The 18,801-nt window shown below is 39.6% G+C and overlaps 1 protein-coding gene across 6 annotated transcripts in view; it reads left to right on the top strand.

Annotated features, from left to right (window-relative positions):
- CDKAL1 (CDK5 regulatory subunit associated protein 1 like 1) overlaps positions 1-18,801 on the top strand; it is a 739,806-nt gene that overhangs the window by 429,191 nt on the left and 291,814 nt on the right. For all 6 annotated transcript variants that reach the window (XM_059880369.1, NM_001192691.1, XM_059880368.1 and 3 more), the window contains one exon: positions 16,159-16,304. In XM_059880369.1, the coding sequence (XP_059736352.1) occupies positions 16,159-16,304 (146 nt within the window). The remainder of the gene's footprint in view (positions 1-16,158; positions 16,305-18,801) is intronic.

Below are 18,801 nucleotides of genomic sequence, written 5' to 3'. Positions count from 1 at the left end.
CTGTCTTCATTTCACTCAGCTGAAAACATTTCAGAGTGTTCATTGTTCTCAGGACAGCCTCTGCAGAGAAATTTCTTTGTCTGGACCTTGTTCTCCTACTTCTTGACACCATTTCTTCAGGGACACTGAGTATTATTTATTCAGAATAAATTATTATTCTTATTTCAGAATAATCCCAGGTTTTTATAGATTGCCTGTATGAACTGTGCCCGTCTAGTTAGTTCTGTGGAGAGGTTATTTAGAGTCCTGTGAGGATGGGACAAAGGAAATGAACTGAACATGCTATGGACAACTGTGGGTGGCACCGTCGCTCTCCATAGGGTTCATTTCAACGTATTACACATTTTGTTAGCCTCTCTTGGACACTCTGTTTTCCTGTCTTCTAGATTACCAATCTCTAGATAATTTTGAAATATTAAAAAAGACAAAATAATTGACTTGGAAATTCTTTTTCTCACCTAAGACAGGAGGAAATACATAGCACATAATATGGTGTCTTACATCTCCTTAATGATTGTTAATCCACATTGTAATCCACATTGCAGGTGGATTCTTTACCAGATAAGCCACCAGGGAAGCCCAGGAATACTGGAGTGGGTAGCCTATCCCTTCTCTAGAGAATCTTCCCAACCCAGGAGAATCTTCCCAACCCAGGAATTGAACCAGGGTATCCTGTATTGCAGGCAGATTCTTTACCAGCTGAGCTACCAGGGAAGCCCTTAATGATTGTTATTTAGACCTATATTTATCCAGTTTTGAAGCCAAGTAAGCATAATATGTGAATAATGTATATTTATAACATTTGATCATTGGGAAGATGAAGTTCAAGTCCTACTCTACTATCTTTATTTTCTAAATAGGTAAATCCTCTAAAAATGGCAACATGTAAGATCTGAAAATACTTTTGTATCAAATGATCACTTGTCTTATTAGGCAGATCCTTTCAAAAAAGGTGCATCAGTTTTTCATATTTTTAAAGGCCACAGACTTTGACAGAAAGAAGGAAAATAAAAATCTTCATTTTCCCCTCTAATCTGAGGAAATCAATTTTAATTGCATAGGATTTTAACTTCAGTTTGATTTAAAAAACACTTAAAAAATATTAGGTTGGTGCAAAAGTAATTTCAGTTTGGGACTATGAATTTTAAATCATTATAACTAGGCTCAAGCACATCTTTTTAAATCAAAATTGGAACCATTACAGTCAACATATTTTTGCCAGCAAGCAATGAGTTTGGTTATTCCTGTAGCATAAAAATCCAAACTTTAGGATTCAGCAAACTCTTGGAAAGCATTTTCTGCTGCTGTTGATTGTGGATGGATTTTTCCCTGCAAAAAGTTGTCGAGGTGCTTGAAGTGGTGGTCCGCTGGCAAGAAGTCAGGTGAACATGGCAGATGAGGCAAAACTTTGTAGCCCAGTCCGTTCAACTTGTGAAGCATGGGCTGTGTGACATGTGGTTGGGTGGTATTGTGGAGAATTGGGGCCTTTCTGTTGACTGATGCTGACTGCAGGTGTTGCAGTTTTTGAAGCATCTCATTGATTTGCTGAGCATATTTCTCAGATATAATGATTTTGCCAGGATTCAGAAAGCTGTAGTGGATCAGATGGGCAGCAGACCAACAAAGAGTGACCATGACCTTTTTGGGGGTGCTAGTTTGGCTTTGGGAAGTGCTTTGGAGCTTCTTCTCGGTCCCACCACTGAGATGGTTATCGCCGGCTATCATATAAAATCCACTTTTCATCGCACATGACAACCCAATCAAGACATGATCGTTGTTGCATAGAGTAAGAGAAGACGACCCTTCAAAACAACGACTTGTTTTGTTTTTGGTTAGTTTACGAGGCACCCACTTATGAGCTTTCTGACCTTTCCAGTTTGCTTCAAATGCTGAACTGCTACAGGATGGTTGATGTTGAATTCTTCAGCCACTTCTCTTGTAGTTGTAAGAGAATGAGTTTCAGTGATTGCTCTCAATCGGTCATTGTCAGCTTCCAATGGCCAGCCACTTCACTCTTCGTCTTTAAGGCTCTCGTCTTCTTTGCAAAACTTCTTGAACCACCACCATGCTGCACGTTCATTAGCAGTTCCTGGGCCAAATGCATTGTTGATGTTGTGAGTTGTTTCTGCTGCTTCATGACCCATTTTGAACCCAAATAAGAAAATCACTCAAATTTGCTTTTTGTCTAACATAATTTCCCTAGTCTAAAGTAAATATAAAATAAGCAGTAAGTAATAAATTTTTAGCAAAAAAACATAAAGGAGAAGTTCCCATTCAAATGATGTTTAACATAACCACAATTGTTTATTCCAATATAAAAGGGAAGATTTCAATAATGCAAAAACCGCAATTATGTTTGCACCAACCTAGTAGCTCAAGTCTTAACTGGTAAATTTGGCTCATCAAATGAAATTTTTTCCTGATATTTCTTTACATTCTAGACAAGCTATCTGATCCTATAACTTTGGAACCACAGTGATTAAAAAAGCAGATTCAAATATCAAAATAAAAAAGCAGATTCAAATATCAAAATACTCTGTTAAGGTGTTCTTAGACAAGCTAGCCTACCATGCAGTAACTGGAAATGCTTTCATTTCAGGTCCAATTAAGGAACTGACATGTGAAGCCAGTTTTACCAAAGTGAAAACAATTAAAGTAGAACAAAAAAGAAATAGGCTCCTCTTTGTTCCTTTATAAAAATCATATACCCATTTATCAGTTTCAACTCAAATTCCATATTATTCAATAGCAAAAGAGTAAAAAGAGTCTATTAATTTGTTACCTTTTAATTTCAAGTACTGTTGTAAGAGCCATTTAATTCATGCATTTTGAGACATTTGGGGAAAATTCACATTTTAATAAATGTAAGGAGAATTTTGCAAACTGAAAATTTGTAATTGTCTTTGTGTTTTTGGTATTGTTTTGGAGTGAAAACTCTTCACTGTTTATTTGCAGCTCTGCTTCTAGAAATGATTTACTGTTTACATTGTCATGTGAATTTATTAATGCTGGTCCTCAAAAAATATTTTAGATTTAGTGAGGACACATTTGTGAGACACATTTTGGTGGAGCCGAGTGTAGGAGAGTAAAAAATCTTTTCCTCTACCTATCTAAGGATCTCCAGGTGGTTTCTGTAAGTTAGACTAGCCAAAGATAGATTAGTAATAGAAAAAAGGTTATTGACATGTGCTTCCTGCCTATGTGCATGGAAGCACCCAGTAGTCAGTAACCCTAAAGGGTGTTTAGAACTTGGGTTTACTTACCATCTTATGCTAAAATTAAAGAAAATGTATTTGTAGCTTTGGGGTGTAGAAAACTAGTTATGGGAAAGTGACTAAGAAATGTATAGTGAACAGGGATTGTTTAGAAAGGTTTCTTATGCATATTTAAGTCTTGTCTTCACCATTGATTTGTTGTTGTTTTTCATTCACTCAGTCATGTCTGACTCTTTGTGACCCCGTGGACTGCAGCACGCCAGGCTTCCCTGTCCTTCACCGTCTCCTGGAATTTGCTCAGATTCATATCTGTTGAGTCAGTGATACTATCTAACCATTTTATCCTCTGCCAGCCCCTTCTTTTGCCTTCCATCTTTCCCAGCATCAGGGTCTTTTCCAGTGAGTTGGCTCTTTGCATCAGGTGGCCAGAGTATTGGAGCTTCAGCCAAGGTATTGAAGCTTCAGCCTCAGTATCAGTCCTTCCAATGAATATTCCGGACTGATTTCCTTTAGGATTGACTGGTTTGATCTCCTTGCTGTCAAGGGACTCTCGAGAGTCTTCTGTCACCACTGTTGATAGGAATTGTTAAAATTTTGTTCTCAGTGTGGAATTTCCATGTTTACATCTTTTTTTCCCCAAAATTTCTACCTTTAAAAATGGAAATTTTATATGTAGAAATTCCTTTTACCAAAGGAAAAGGAAGGTGCCATTTTTTGAGCTTTTCCTGGGTCTGCTGGTTCTCAGTCACCTTTAGCTCAAAATAATGTATATGTGAAAGAGGCATATTTGAGAGTTGGTCTATTGTAACTTTAGTCAGGGTGACTGTGTTTACACTACAGCTGTACCATTGACCTTAAACAAGGTTTTAACTTCCCTGAGTCTTAGATTCAGTGAAACTACTTTCTAGGTTTGTGCAGAAATTTAAATGAGATAATGAGTGTTGTTATCACAGTAAACTTGGGTCTGCTTTCATGACTCACCAAAGCCAGTCTGCTGGCACTAAGTTGTACGAAGGAAAGTATAGCGTTCATTGCAGGGTGCCTTGTAAGGAGAATGGGCTCCTCCCACTCCAAAGACCTGAGGTTCCTGATGACTTTCAGGGAAGGATTTTTAAAGACAGAATTTGGGGTGAGGGTTGCAGCTTGGTGGTGAGGTAACAGGGTGATGTTCTGGAAATCTTAATCATCCACCTTATGTTTCACAGACCTGGGACTGTACCACAGTCAGAAGTCTAGAGCTTGTGGTCAGTATGTAATTGCCATTTCCACCTGGGTGTGGGTCTTAGTTTCTGTAGAACGTTTCAAAGGTGTGTGTCAGATTGTTATGTATATCCCTTGAGGAGGAACTTGGACTCTCTTTTATCCCTAAACTATTGCTTCAGCTTTTAGTGCTTTTCTTGCTACACTACTTTTTCTTTGTGTCTGCGTTTTCTAACTTGGATAATTAGACTTGAGTCTGCTCTTTGGAACTTGGGGGAGGCACTCCCCTGAAAGCCCCTGCCCCCCAGCTCTGCAGGTTTCAGCGTGAATCAGCAAATGGTATCCCCTGGCACCTAAGGAGGCTATCTGTCATCATTGTTGTTATTACTATGACAGCTACTACTGTTGGGCTTCCCTGGTGGCTCAGATGGTAAAGAATCTGCCAGCAATGCGTGAGACTTAGGTTCAATCCCTGGGTTGCGAAGATCCCCTGGAGAAGGGAAAGGCTACCCACTCCAGAATCCTGGCCTGGAGAATTCCATGAACAGAGGAGCCTGGCATTCCATGGACAGAGCAGCCTCTTTCCATGGGATCAAAAAGAGTTGGACATGACTGAGCAACTTTCACTTTTACTACTACTGTACCACTTAATGGTACGTGATTCAGAAACTGCTGAGATCTTTCTCCTTTCCTCTAATAATCATTCCAATTAAATGACTGCTTATGGTCCTTCCCCCCCCCCCCCGAAATTCCCTTGTGCTAATTGGCTTCAGTCTTATCCAATTCTTTGGGATCCCATGGACTATAGCCTGCCAGGCTACTCTGTCAGTGGGATTCTCCAGGCAAGAATTCCCTTACAATAAATTTGAGAGTGGGGAAAGAATTGCCCCTCCCTCTTCTCCTTCTGCTTTCATTCTCATTTTTGTCTTCTTTTCAAACAAATAAATTTCTTCCATGTCTGTTTTTTTCCTACTCTCTGATCATAACACCAGGGACAACACCGCTCGAATGGTAACAACTTCTTCAGGAATGATTCTGAGCTGTTTTGCTGATTCTTATCTCTGATTCTCCTTCGTTTATTGTTTTCATATTCCAGTTTCTCTCTCCTGCTATACTAATGTGGGAGCATTAGGGGTCCCTTGAATATAAGAATCTGGGTGATTTGGACCCTGCTTAGAAGAAAGTTTTGCTTCTTTCATTTCTGAAGAAATAGAGCTCTCACAGAATGATATATTATCAAGAAATATTATTAACTTGATATTTGGTCTTTGAAAATCATTTTAGATTTTCTAAGCACTGGCAACCCACTCCAGCACTCTTGCCTGGAAAATCCCATGGGCGGAGGAGCCTGGTAGGCTGCAGTCCATGGGGTTGCTAAAAGTGGGACATGACTGAGCGACTTCACTTTTACTTTTCACTTTCATGCATTGGAGAAGGAAATGGCAACCCACTCCAGTCTTCTTGCCTGGAGAATCCCAGGGACGGGGGAGCCTCGTGGGCTGCCGTCTATGGGGTGGCTTAGAGTCGGACCTGACTGAAGTGAGTTAGCAGCAGCAGCAGCAGCAGCAAGCCTACTAGATCGTATCAAGTATAATTTTATAATTGTTTCATGATGATAGTAACAACATTGCTTTAACTATGATTTGTTTTTCTCTGTTTTTTCTGTTTTTCCAAAACCTTAAAAACGAGTATCTATTACCTTTGTATAAAATAAAGACATTCATTTTTTAAAACAGAATAATGTTTTTTTTCATTATGTTCACTAATTACCATGTACATCTTTATTTTAGAAGTGAGTAACATGTTTAGCCTGTAAAATCTATGAGTCCAACCCTCAAACAATTCTTTTTCTAATTTCAACAAATAATTTTACAGTCAGTGTATTTGATAAAAGAGTAAATAGGTAGAGAATCATTAAGTGGTCTCCAAGAGTACTTATTACTTTTCCCAAATGTACTTTTAAAGATAGAATTGATATTATTAGATTTAAAAAAGCAGAACTGATATGACAGGTCACTGGATCACTTTATAAGATATACCGCCTTGTATCTTATGTGTTGTTATACCTGTTGACTGTTTTTGAGTGTACAGTTCACTGACATTAAGTACATTCACAGTATTTTGTACCCATAACCACAGTCCATCTCTGGAACCTTTCCTTTTCCTAAACTGAAATTCTGTGCCCATTAAACAATACACTCCCTGTACCTCTCTCCCCCTTGTCTCTCTTGAGTGTGCCTGTTGTAGGTACCTCATGTAAACTTCACTTTCACTTTTCACTTTCATGCATTGGAGAAGGAAATGGCAACCCACTCCAGTGTTCTTGCCTGGAGAATCCCAGGGACGGGGGGAGCCTAGTGGGCTTCCTGCCGTCTATGGGGTCGCACAGACTTAGATACAATTGAAGTGACTTAGCAGTAGCAGCAGCATGTAAGTGAGCTCATGCAATATTTTTCATTTTGGTCTGGCTGATTTCACTTAACATAATGTTTGCAAAGTTCATCCCTGTTGCAGCAGTATTATGTCATTTTAAATATCTCTTTTTTGGGTAGTTTTATTCTCACCGCCAGAGCACTCTGTACAGACTTCATTTAGCTCTTCTGTCCTACAATTTTACCATCCATGCTCATACCCCAAGAGCATACTGTGTTTTTCTGTATCTCCTCATTTCCTTGCTTCCTGGCACTTAAAAAATTAATGTATAGTTGAATGAATGGATGATGGAATGATTCAGTTGAATAATCAACATGGCTATTTTGGAGTAAGTCCTACAAAGGTTTCTAGGTAAAGGTAAAATGTCTGATTGGGACAGACATTTGTCTTCACTTATTTTAATGCATACACTGAAAATGTTAACTCTTTGCAGTTTTGCATTAAAGACAAAATCCGTGCCTGTGTTCTAGGAGATCCTATTTCCGGAGTCACCTTCAACACTCTTAAAGTCATATAGGTCAAGGTAAAATAAGACCAGAGTTGTATTTCACGCATTCCTTCGGTAATGACACTGTATCAGCCACTAAGTCATTTCCCTGCATCTACACTGATTCCTGGGGCTCAGTGGTAGAGATCTGCCTTCAGTGCAGGAGCTTTAGGGGACTCGGGTTCCATCCCTGGGTCGGGAGGATCCCCTGGAGGAGGGCATGGCAACTGACTCTAGTATTCTTACCTGGAGAAGCCCATGGACAGAGGGGCCTGGCGAGCTACAATCCATGGAGTCGCAGAGAGTTGGACACGACTGAGACAACTTAGCACATCCACATTCAAACTTCTTCTCAGCCATCCAAAGATAAATTATCATTAATAGCATTAGAAAGTGAACTAGGGAGCATAAAAAGAGAACATTTCCCATCCTTATATCCCAAATGAAAAGGAGTCGATATTGTGAACAGATTCTAATTTACACTTTGTCTATAACTTAATTATAATAGGAAATTCACTTCTAAACTGCAGAGTTAACATTTTCAGTATTTGCATTAAAATAAGTGAAGACAAAATGTCTGTCCTAATTAGCTTTCATAGAAATGGTAAAAGGACTTTAGTGCCCAATTACCATTACTGCTTCACCTCAGTGTCATTCTCAGTTCAGTGTCAGAGTCAACAATCAGACTTTACATTATGAAGATGATAATATATGTTAATACTAAATGTCAAAACACTAAGAGTTGTAATTATACACACATTTATTTTCAACTGATATTATCAATGGCTTGTGTTATTTTTAAATTATTCTACTCTGCTAAGGCCAAGAAATCAAAAGAGAGCTCTTATATCTGGATTGTGGTGATTGTTGCATAAACCTACACATATACTAAAATTCATGAAACTGAACACATAGAAAAAAAGTCAGGTTTACTGTACTAATTTTAAAATAAGATAAAACAGAAGAAAACTAACAACAAAATCTGTTGTGATTCAAACACTGTATAACATGAACAAGTATATGGTAAAAAACAAATATATATATATATATACACACACACATATATATATATATGTGTGTGTGTGTGTGTATACACTTTAAAAAGTATATATACTTTTCCCTTAAAAAAAGACCATGTCTACCAAACACTAAAAGAACAAATCAATACCTGATCAATTTAATGGGGATAGTATTGATACATTCAACCTAGTTAGACTGAGCATTCAACTCAGACAATTCAGTTGGCTTCTCTTTAATATGAAGTAAATAAATAATTAGCATTGACTGGTGGGTTCCACCCTGGAATCCCCAATTAAAGAATCCAGTCAGAAGGCAGATGTTAAACATCTATCTAGAAATATTCAGCTCTCCTTTATTTATGATCTCATTATCCCCAATGATGCTAATTTCAGATAACTTTTGTTTCATGTGTCACATGGAATAGAGTGGAAAGTATGTTCTGGTGATTACTCTGCTCTAGTTACGGATGCTTGGTATATAAAATGATGCAGCAAAACAAGTGTTTATTAAACAGCAAGCTGTGTCTCTCGGATAGGGATGCAAAGAAGGCAGTAACCTCCTTTGCGTTTTCTAAACATGTGAACACACAACAGCCTCCTTTGATGAAGGCACGCTCACGTGTGTAAGGCACTCCACTGAGTACTTTATGGATATCTCATCTGACCCCTCCCTCTTCGGTGTAGGTATTTTTTATTATTTCTCTGGTAGATTGTATCATTGCTTACCAGACATTCTGGTTTCCCTCTCCGTGATGGGAATCTCTGCCTCTCCCTCCTCCGTGTTAGAATCTCTGCCTATTAAACCTGAGAGTAGCTGTGAGACCTACAGTGGCCAGTGAAATGCATGCAGAAGTGACAGGCACAATTTCTGGGCATATGGTTCAAGTTGATGATTCTATGTCTCTCTTTGCTTCCCCCTCTTCCACATTTTAAATTTGCAAGTGAAAGCGACTTAAGCAAAGCTTCAACCAATCCATGACATTCCTGTAATGTGAGGAAGAGTTACATTTTTGTTGTTATAAGCCACCAAGAGTTTTGAGATTATATACAGTATCACCTGATGCATCCTACTGATACACTGTCATTTTATGAATGAAGAAAACAAACATTCAGAAACATTTAAGTAATGTGTCTGCAGTGAAGAACAGTAAATAGAATAACTAGATTTAGAGCCTAAGCCTGTCCAGACTGCTGAGTCCTTTCTCTTAACCACTTTTCAATACATATTGGAATGAAAATGTATATCAGTTACAAAACTAGAACACAGGACAGAGAAATGTAGTTTTATGGGCCACAGAAAGTTCCACCCCAAATGGAGTTTACTTATATTTTAAATTTATTTGTTTTTTTAATCAAAGGATAATTGCTTTACAGAATTTTGTTGTTTTCTGTCAAACCTCAACATGAATCAGCTATAGGTATACATATGTCCCCTCCCTCTTGAACCTCCCTCCCATCTCGCTCCCCATTCCACCCCTCTGGGTTGATACAGAGCCCCTGTTTGAGTTTCCTTAGTCATACAGCAAATTCCCGTTGGCTATCTATTTTACATATGGTAATATAGGTTTCCACGTTACTCTCTCCATACATCTCACGCTCTCCTCCCCTCTCCCCATGTCCATAAGTCTGTTCTCTATGTCTGTTTCTCCATTGCTGCCATGCAAATAAGTTCTTCAGTACTATTTTTCTGGATTCCATGTATATGTGTTAGTATATGATATTTATCTTTCTCTTTCTGACTTACTTCACTGTGTATTATAGGCTCTAGGTTCATCCACCTCATTAGAACTGACTCAAATGTGTTTTTTTATGGCTGAGTAATTTTCCATTGTGTATATGTACCACAACTTCTTTATCCACTCATCTGTCTGTAGGCATCTAGGTTGCTTCCGTGTTCTAGCTATTGTAAATAGTGCTGCAATGAATGATGGGATACATGTGTTGTTTCCAATTTTGGTTTCCTCGGGGTGTATATCTAGGAGTGGGATTGCTGGGTGAAGTTTACTTTTGAGTGATAAGAATTTTCCAGGCACATTTCACCATCCTGTGAATATGCTAAAAAACATTTATTAATAATTGCTTACTTTTTATGAGTGAGTGGTATGCTATGTATTTATATATCAAATAAGCTATTTTTAAATTCCTAAGGGTAAATGGCATAGTTTCTTACCTTTTTTTTTTTTTTTTTTTTAGCGTATTCTTAGGTTAGCTTATGTATATTATGTATGCTTGCTTCTTAGATTAGCTCAGGTATCTTAGGTTAGCTAAAAAAAAATAGCAGTGTTAAATTTTGCATTGTAAGTATGCATATTCTTGCCAACAGAGTTATAATCTGAGAGGGCTTTCACTGTGAGTGAGTTGCAGGGACGTCTGAATGCAAGTATTAATGTGTATTACACACTCCTACACACTGATCGACTGTGCTGGCTCCTAGTGTATATATAGTCAATACCAGGTGGAAAATGATGACTGATATGATAATTGCAGGGCAATAAAAGTGAGACTTAACATTGCTTTTAAAAATATACCATATATAAATAACTTTTCAAAATTAAACCTGTTTTCATTTTTTTTTTTTCTTTGCTTTTTAAGTTCATTAAAAAATCACAAACACTGAGATGATTACCAGCTTGTAATAGGAAAACTCCATATGAAAACAACAGATAGAAATACTATTTTCTTGATCTGTTAGGCATTCTGGTCCTTACCTACAAAGTAGTCAACATTTATATTTTAAGCAGCCTTGATACTTCAACCCTTACATTAAAAATGAACTGGTATTAAAATATTAATAGATACTGTTTCTCGGAGAAGGCAATGGCACCCCACTCCAGTACTCTTGCCTGGAAAATCCCACGGATGGAGGAGCCTGGTGGGCTGCAGTCCATGGGGTCGCTAAGAGTCGGACACGACTGAGCAACTTCACTTTCACTTTTCACTTTCACACATTGGAGAAGGAAATGGCAACCCACTCCAGTGTTCTTGCCTGGAGAATCCCAGGGACAGGGCAGCCTAGTGCGCTGCCGTCCATGGGGTCACACAGAGTCGGACAGGACTGAAGGGACTTAGCAGTAGCAGTAGCAGTAGCAGATACTGTTTCTATGCTAGTTGCTACAAGGGCTCCTCAAAACACACCCAGGCATGTGCACACACACCTGTGTGCGCACATGCCTGCACACACACCTGCCTGTTTTGTTGTTGTTGTTCAGTCACCCAGTCGTGTCCCACTCTTTGTGATTCCATGAACTGCAGCACGCCAGGCCTCACTGTCCTTCACCATCTCTGGAGTTTGCCCAAATTCATGTCCATTGAGTTGGTGATGCCATTTAACCATCTCATCTTCTGATGCCCTCTTCTTCCTCTGCCCTCAGTCTTTCCCAGCATCAGGGACTTTTCCAATGAATCATCTGTTTGCATCAGATGACCCGAGTACTGGAGCTTCAGCCTCAGCATCAGTCCTTCCAGTGCATATTCAGGGTTGATCTCCCTTAAGATTGACTGATTTGATCTTGCTCTCCAAGGGACTTTCAGAAGTCTTCTCCAGCGCCACAGTTTGGAGGCGTTCTGCCTTTATAGTCCAGCTCTCACAACCATATGTGACCACTGGGGAGACCATAGCCTTGAATGTACAGACCTTTGTCGGCAGAGTGATGTCACTTGCTTTCAGTCTCTGTTACCCACCTCAGAGCTTAGGGTTGCTCTTGACTGCTGTTCTTGAGCACACATTTGTAAATTACTTCCATAAGAGTATACATTGTGATTTTAATCCAAAGCTCCAGCAGATTTTTAGAGCTATAACCCATGGTGGGGCTACCTAGAAAGTATCTGATCTTGGCTTCTAAAATTGTTTGTTGCTGTTCAGTTGCTAGGTTGTGTCTGACTCTGCGACCTGTGGACTGTAGCAGGCAGGGACTCCCTGTCCCTCACAGTCTCCTCTAATCCTCTGCCGCCCTCTTCTCCTTTTGCCTTCAATCTTTCCCAGCCTCAGGGTCTTTTCCAGTGACTCGACTGCTTGTATCAGGTGGCCAAAGTTCTACAGTTAAGGCAGGCCAATTATCTGCTTGTATACCTGCCTGAATATGTGCTTATCTACCTGCTTTAGCCAAGTGGAACTAATGGAAAGTTTGTTTTACTGTCAAATAGCAATTATATTTTAAATCTTTCTTGTTGTATGTGGATGTGGTTTTGACTTAAATCTCTGTTTATATATTTGGTGGTGTATACTTGGCATAGTCCTAGTCATTGTAGAATCCAGAGAATGGAGTAAGACATGAGTACTATCCTTGGAGACCTGTTTAGGAGATGCACGGCCACGTTGCATGGTAGATTTAAGGAAATATGTTGGTGATAGCAGGAACAGATTGCTGAGGCATCACAGAATAAAAAGTCATCCCTTATACCAGAGAATCTGGAACTCCAAACTAAACCTTAAAAATAGAGAAGAATTTTGAAAGGGGAAGTAGCCCAAAGGTTATTCATTTGTTGTTCAGTCACTCAGTTGTGTCCAATTCTTTGTGACCCGATGGACTGTAGCACACAAGGCTTCCTTGTCCTTCACTATCTCCTGGAGTTTGCTCAAACTCATGTCCATTGAGTTGATGATGCCATCCAACCATCTCATCCACTGTCGTCCCCTTCTCCTCCTGCCCTCAATCTTTCCCAGCATCAGGGTCTTTTCCAATGAGTCGTCTCTTCGCATCAGGTGGCCAAAGTATTGGAGGTTATATGTAACCAACAGTGTTAAGTGAGAAGAGGGATAGAAGGGAAAACAATACAAAAAATATCTACTTTGTCTCTTTGGGTTATGTTGCTGCTGCTGCTGCTAAGTCGCTTCAGTCGTGTCCGACTGTGCGACCCCATAGACGGCAGCCCACCAGACTTCCCCGTCCCTGGGATTCTCCAGGCAAGAACACTGGAGTGGGTTGCCATTTCCTTCTCCAATGCATGAAAGTGAAAAGTGAAAGTGAAGTCGCTCAGTCATGTCTGACTCTTAGCGACCCCATGGACTGCAGCCTACCAGGCTCCTCTGTCCATGGGATTTTCCAGGCAAGAGTACTGGAGTGGGGTGCCATTGCTTTCTCCGTTGGGTTATGTTAATATACGTTAAGTTGTGGTTCTTCTAGTGAAAGAAGTACAGACTTTATGCAAGGGGTGAGCTTATTTTTGTGTTTTGGTACCTACTTTTATGAAGTTGCAAAGTCTGTAGTATGAAGCTGGAGATAATTACTGTTGGGAAATCTTACTTTGAGAGCCAAAGAGGGGAAAACCCACCAAATTTATCCTGCTTGTTTTCTATTAACATTGTAATTTGAAAATTGTCATACTATAATAGGGTGATGTTTCATCTAGTGAAATATCCTGTTTATAGTAGAAGGGCCACCCTGAGTGTTTCCAATAGAGACTGCACCCCTTCTGGCCCCCAGGTCATGTTCACTGGGAACCCTTTCCAAATTTATTTTTTGCGAATCAGTACAAGTTATCACTCCTTCACTTACTAGTTAAGGAAGCTACCTTGTTGAAAAGCAATTCTGTCTATTGATGCTTTCATTAACGTGTATGAAAATGTGTTAGTATGAATTTTAAACATTCTCCAAAGACGAAGCATGTTAGATAATTTATGTCTTAAATGCTAACACATAAGCACTTTACTGGGTTGTCTTATTCTTACCGTAGCCCAGTAACCCTATGAGGTGGGAATTACCACTGTCTTCATTCTTCAGATAAGAAAACCAGTGCACAGAGATTGAAAGTAGAATTTCAATTCACAAATTGTGTTACTTGTAAAGGTGTCATTTTTTTTTTGCCACAGTATGTATGTTGCAGGTTAGCTAAAGCTGAGTCCTGCCCCTTTAGAAAACAGAGATTTTTGTATAATTGTTTTTCTCACACTGTTCAAGAATGGTGATGCTCAGGTGTAAAAAACCTGAAAGATGGAGAGTCATAGCAGGAGGCCAGTGTATTTACTCAGAGTCGGTAGTGATGATGAATGTTCAGGCCTGCCTCCCAAAGCCTTATACATAGTAGTCTTGAGTAAGGAGGTGAAGAGCCTTCTGACTAAATACGCAGCCAAGAAATGCCAATTCTGTGAAGGAGAACTTCAGGTCATGTGTTAGCCAGTCGTTTGCTGCCAAATCAATCCTTGAACTTCAGTCCCAGTTGAGTGATCTATGTTTAACACAGTGTGTCTGTGTGTGTTAGTCGCTCGGTCGCATATCCCAATTAATTCCTGCAAGAGAAGGTCGATAAAGGACATCCATGAGTAATATCATTTGGTTATTTGAATTTCTTAATCAGAAGGATTTTTTTTAAACCAACTAAGCTGCTCTGAAGCAAATAAGGAGCTTGAGTTTGTCATTCTTTTCTTCCACTTTGGTCAAAATACTAGTATTCATAGTCAATGCAAAGAAAAGGAAGGGACAAAGGTCACGGGTGATAAGTATACATGACTGAGCCCTGAATAGCAAAGAGGCGGTCACCTCTATGGAATTAGGTGGCTCTTTGAGTCCACAAGATCCCTCAAAATGCTTTTCTAATGATAAAATTAGATAGCAGATGTGAGAGTACAGTATAGTACTTTGAAAAGTAAAATCACTGGACACATGCAAGGTACTGAAGAGCAGTTCCTTTCTTGACACTGTTACCTCTTTCGGACGCTTAGTGTCCACCCTGTCCCTCAACTCCCTCTTTCCCCCCCTCCCCTCCCCCACCACTGATGGGCCATAGTTCGGCACATTTTTCTTACTGCTCACATAAATGGTTTCCTTACCTCAGTTTTCCTTTTACCATTCTTTTTCCTGTCCATTTCATATCCTTGGAGGAATTTAGAACAATCTATGTATTTCCTAATTATTTCACTCAGACCTGCTCTCTTTAACTTTACCAGACAGATTCTTCTTCCTGCTCTTCCCTTCTTTCTCCTCTTTGAAACTCTGCAGCTTATAGGTGGAGAAGGCAATGGCACCCCACTCCAGTACTTATGCCTAGAAAATCCCATGGACGGAGGAGCCTGGTAGGCTGCAGTCCATGGGGTCACTAGAGTCGGACACGACTGAGCGACTTCACTTTCACTTTTCACTTTCATGCATTGGAGAAGGAGATGGCAACCCACTCCAGTGTTCTTGCCTGGAGAATCCCAGGGACGGGGAAGCCTGGTGGGCTGCCATCTCTGGGGTCGCAGAGTCGGACACGACTGAAGTGACTTAGCAGCAGCAGCAGCTTATAGGTAGATACCAGTAGGTGACCAGAGGTGAACTGATTGGCTTCGTTGTCTGATACTGTGCCTTTTGCATGCTCAAAAATAAGTGTTTGCTAACTATCTGAAAAAGAAACAAGTGAGTCACAGATTTCTTTTTCTGCTTTAGTATTAAAAAAAAAGTATTGACTTTCTGTAAATTTGGGAACTTTATTCAAGTACTCAGGATTCTACAGCTTCAACTGTTTGCCTTAAATATTGCTGTTTCTGCTGCTAATGTAACAGGCCAGAATATAACATTGCCTTGAGGCAAGGGATGAGTGGTGCTTATTTTGAAGAACTCAGAAATCTTTTTAGTCTCTAGGATTTACATGAGTTTATCTCTGTTTCGTCACCTAAGAGAGGCAATGACCATGAGGAAGTAGCTTTTCTGTTAAATCCTCGGGAAGTCAGGTTAAATTCCCAGATGTCATCCTAGAGTGTAGTCAGTGGCCTTCACTTGAGGAGCCTAGAGGATTGGTCTGTTTTTAGCTATGTTTATTCACTTGCACTTGTGAGAGTTGATCTGATTTGTTAAAATGATTAATGTTTTCTCCTTCCATCTTTCCCAAGGAAATGGCAAAAATCCTTCATCACCCCCGAGTCTATGCTTTTCTGCACATACCAGTTCAGTCTGCCTCTGACACTGTGCTCATGGAAATGAAAAGAGAATACTGCGTGGCTGACTTCAAAAGAGTGGTGGATTTTCTGAAAGACAAGTAAGTCTGTTAGCACTTAAGAAAATCACCGTTTCTTTTTTCTTTTAAAAGCATGTGGCAAAAATGCACTTGTGGTAGCCACAATTAAAGGCCAGAGAGGTGAGGCTTTTGAAGCTTTCAAAGCCTTGAGTTTTCCTTAGACACCCTTGATGTGGTTTCTTCTTTCCTCTCAGTTTTATCCACCTTCCATCTGTGCATCACACACCATTAATTTGTGTAGGGTTGCCAGTCTTCCTAAGGTAATGTGCATTGTGATCATCTCTGTACCTGACCTAGTAGATGAAAACTGCTTTAGCTTTGCTCTGCTTACATCTCCTTTCATGTGGCTTTTTGAAGCTGTCAACTGTTTCTGACATGGAGATAGGTCAAATCATGTCACTACAAAAGAGATAATTTTCTACGAAATAGCATTTTTGGAAGAGTATCTGGGAACATCTTTGCTTTTACACACTTACCCCTGTAGTTTTCTTGAAGAATGGAGCTTTATAAGGAGGTTTTGAGATTCTGTTTTTTTAAAGTTCAAATTGCCATTGACCAAAATTAAGGCATATTTACACAATCTCAGACATGAATGATAATTTTGCTTCCACAGAAAACACTTGCAGCCTATAATTATATTCTTAAAAATCCTACTTCTCATCATCACCAAGGGTTGAATGCCTTCTATGATTATACAAGGCAGGAAATAGTGCCGGCCAAGGTCATTCGGAATGTTCTCAAGTCCGGGGCACTATCGTCCCCTTGGGGAATATGTCATTTATCTTGGCATATTTGTGGCATGGGTCTTTCTACTTTCCATAATTTTTTTCCCATAATTTTTTCCTCTGTTGTTTTTCTTAATTAAAATACAACTCTTTATTTCCATCTTGTTTATAATTATGTACCTTTGTACCAAGTACTACGTGGATATGATTGCTTTATACAAATTGTAAGCAATTATTTTTTCCACCTTCAATTAGTCACTTATCCTGACTACATACGAATCTTTTTCCTCTGTTTACTTTCTCCTTCCTTCCTCATCTTCCCTTTATGTGTCTAATTTTTTTTTTCACCTCTAGGCGTTTCTTGATTATCCTAACCACCAGAAATAAAGACACTTGGTTTGCATTCAAGCAAATCCAGCTAATTGTTCAAATATTCAAATCAGTGAATGGAAAGTATACTTATTCTAGGATTTCATAATTATAATCATTAAGTATATACAACTTTCAAAGTAGAAAACAGAATAATGATGGATCTCTAATACTTCCTGATCTTGAGAACGGAGGGCAAAGCTAAAGAATAAGAATTTTTATGTTAGATGTCTGTTGTTGGCCTGTGTCCCTCCTTTGCATCTGTTCTAGCTTATTCTACATAAAGTTGTCTCATGTACAGACAAGTTTGGACACACCAGTATTGGTGAATGTCTTGTTTTCAGAATTACAAATAAATTGTTGTGATATGTGCTGTGCTCAGTTGCTCGGTCGTGTCTGACTCTTTTGAGACCCCAAGGACTGTAGCTCGTCAGGCTCCTCTGTCCATGGAATTCTCTAGGCAAGAATACTAAAGTGGGTTGCCATTTCTTCTTTGAAGGTTATCTTCTTGACCTAGGGATCGAACCAGAGTCTGCTGCTTTGGCAGGAGGATTCTTTACCACTGGGCCACCTTCAGTTCAGTTCAGTTCAGTCGCTCAGTCATGTCCAACTCTTTGCGACCCCATCTAGGAAGCCTCAAATGAATTGTTACACCTGTGAAATTTCTTGCCTCTTGCTTACCAGAGCAGTAGCAGGTAATGCGGTAGCAATAGCAGATAAGCACGTGGTTCATACATTTGCACAAGATTTTGCTGAGAGCAGACACGTAGCCTGTTGTGCAAAATAGACAAGAGCACTTTCCAAATAGTTTTATTAATGTGATTCAGTGAGGTAAAGGAATCAACAGCTTCCTTTGCCTCCATTTGGGCAAGTGCTAACTCAGTCATTTGGGGAATTACTGTGGCTGCTTAACTGGACAACAATCTCCTGACAAGTTATAGCCGTTTATGCTACTCCGAAGATGGACCTTTTAAGTCTGTTGCCTCTTGAACACTTTCAGCAGCATCCATAAGCTAAATAGGGGTCAAAAGATGGATCACGTCAAGGAATTAGAAAATAGTGCTGAGCTCATTTTTCTTTCTTTGGATTCTGAATTACTCTGAGGCATCCACAGAGCTTTTCTAGAATTACCCAAACTGTCTGGAAGACTCCAGAACCTACCCAGGGATCTCCAGGATTTCCAGCACTAGAAATATCAGAGGTCCCTGCAACAGGGAATTAGAGATTGCTGGAGAAGATAGCCCATCCCACCCATCCAGCCACAGTTTCGGTTTCAGGTGCTGTGAATCACTGGAATTGGAAAATACAAGTCTAGCCAGTTAGGATCTAAATTTTTTTTTTAATTAAGTCTTGTACTATTTCTAGTTTTAGACAGTTCATCAGAACCAAAAAATTGTGTGTTTTGTCCAGTTTGTCTTCTTGCT

This window comes from Bos taurus, chromosome 23, assembly GCF_002263795.3.
Source record: "Bos taurus isolate L1 Dominette 01449 registration number 42190680 breed Hereford chromosome 23, ARS-UCD2.0, whole genome shotgun sequence".
Classification (NCBI taxonomy): Eukaryota; Metazoa; Chordata; class Mammalia; order Artiodactyla; family Bovidae; genus Bos; species Bos taurus.
This window is presented reverse-complemented; position numbering and strand designations above follow the sequence as displayed.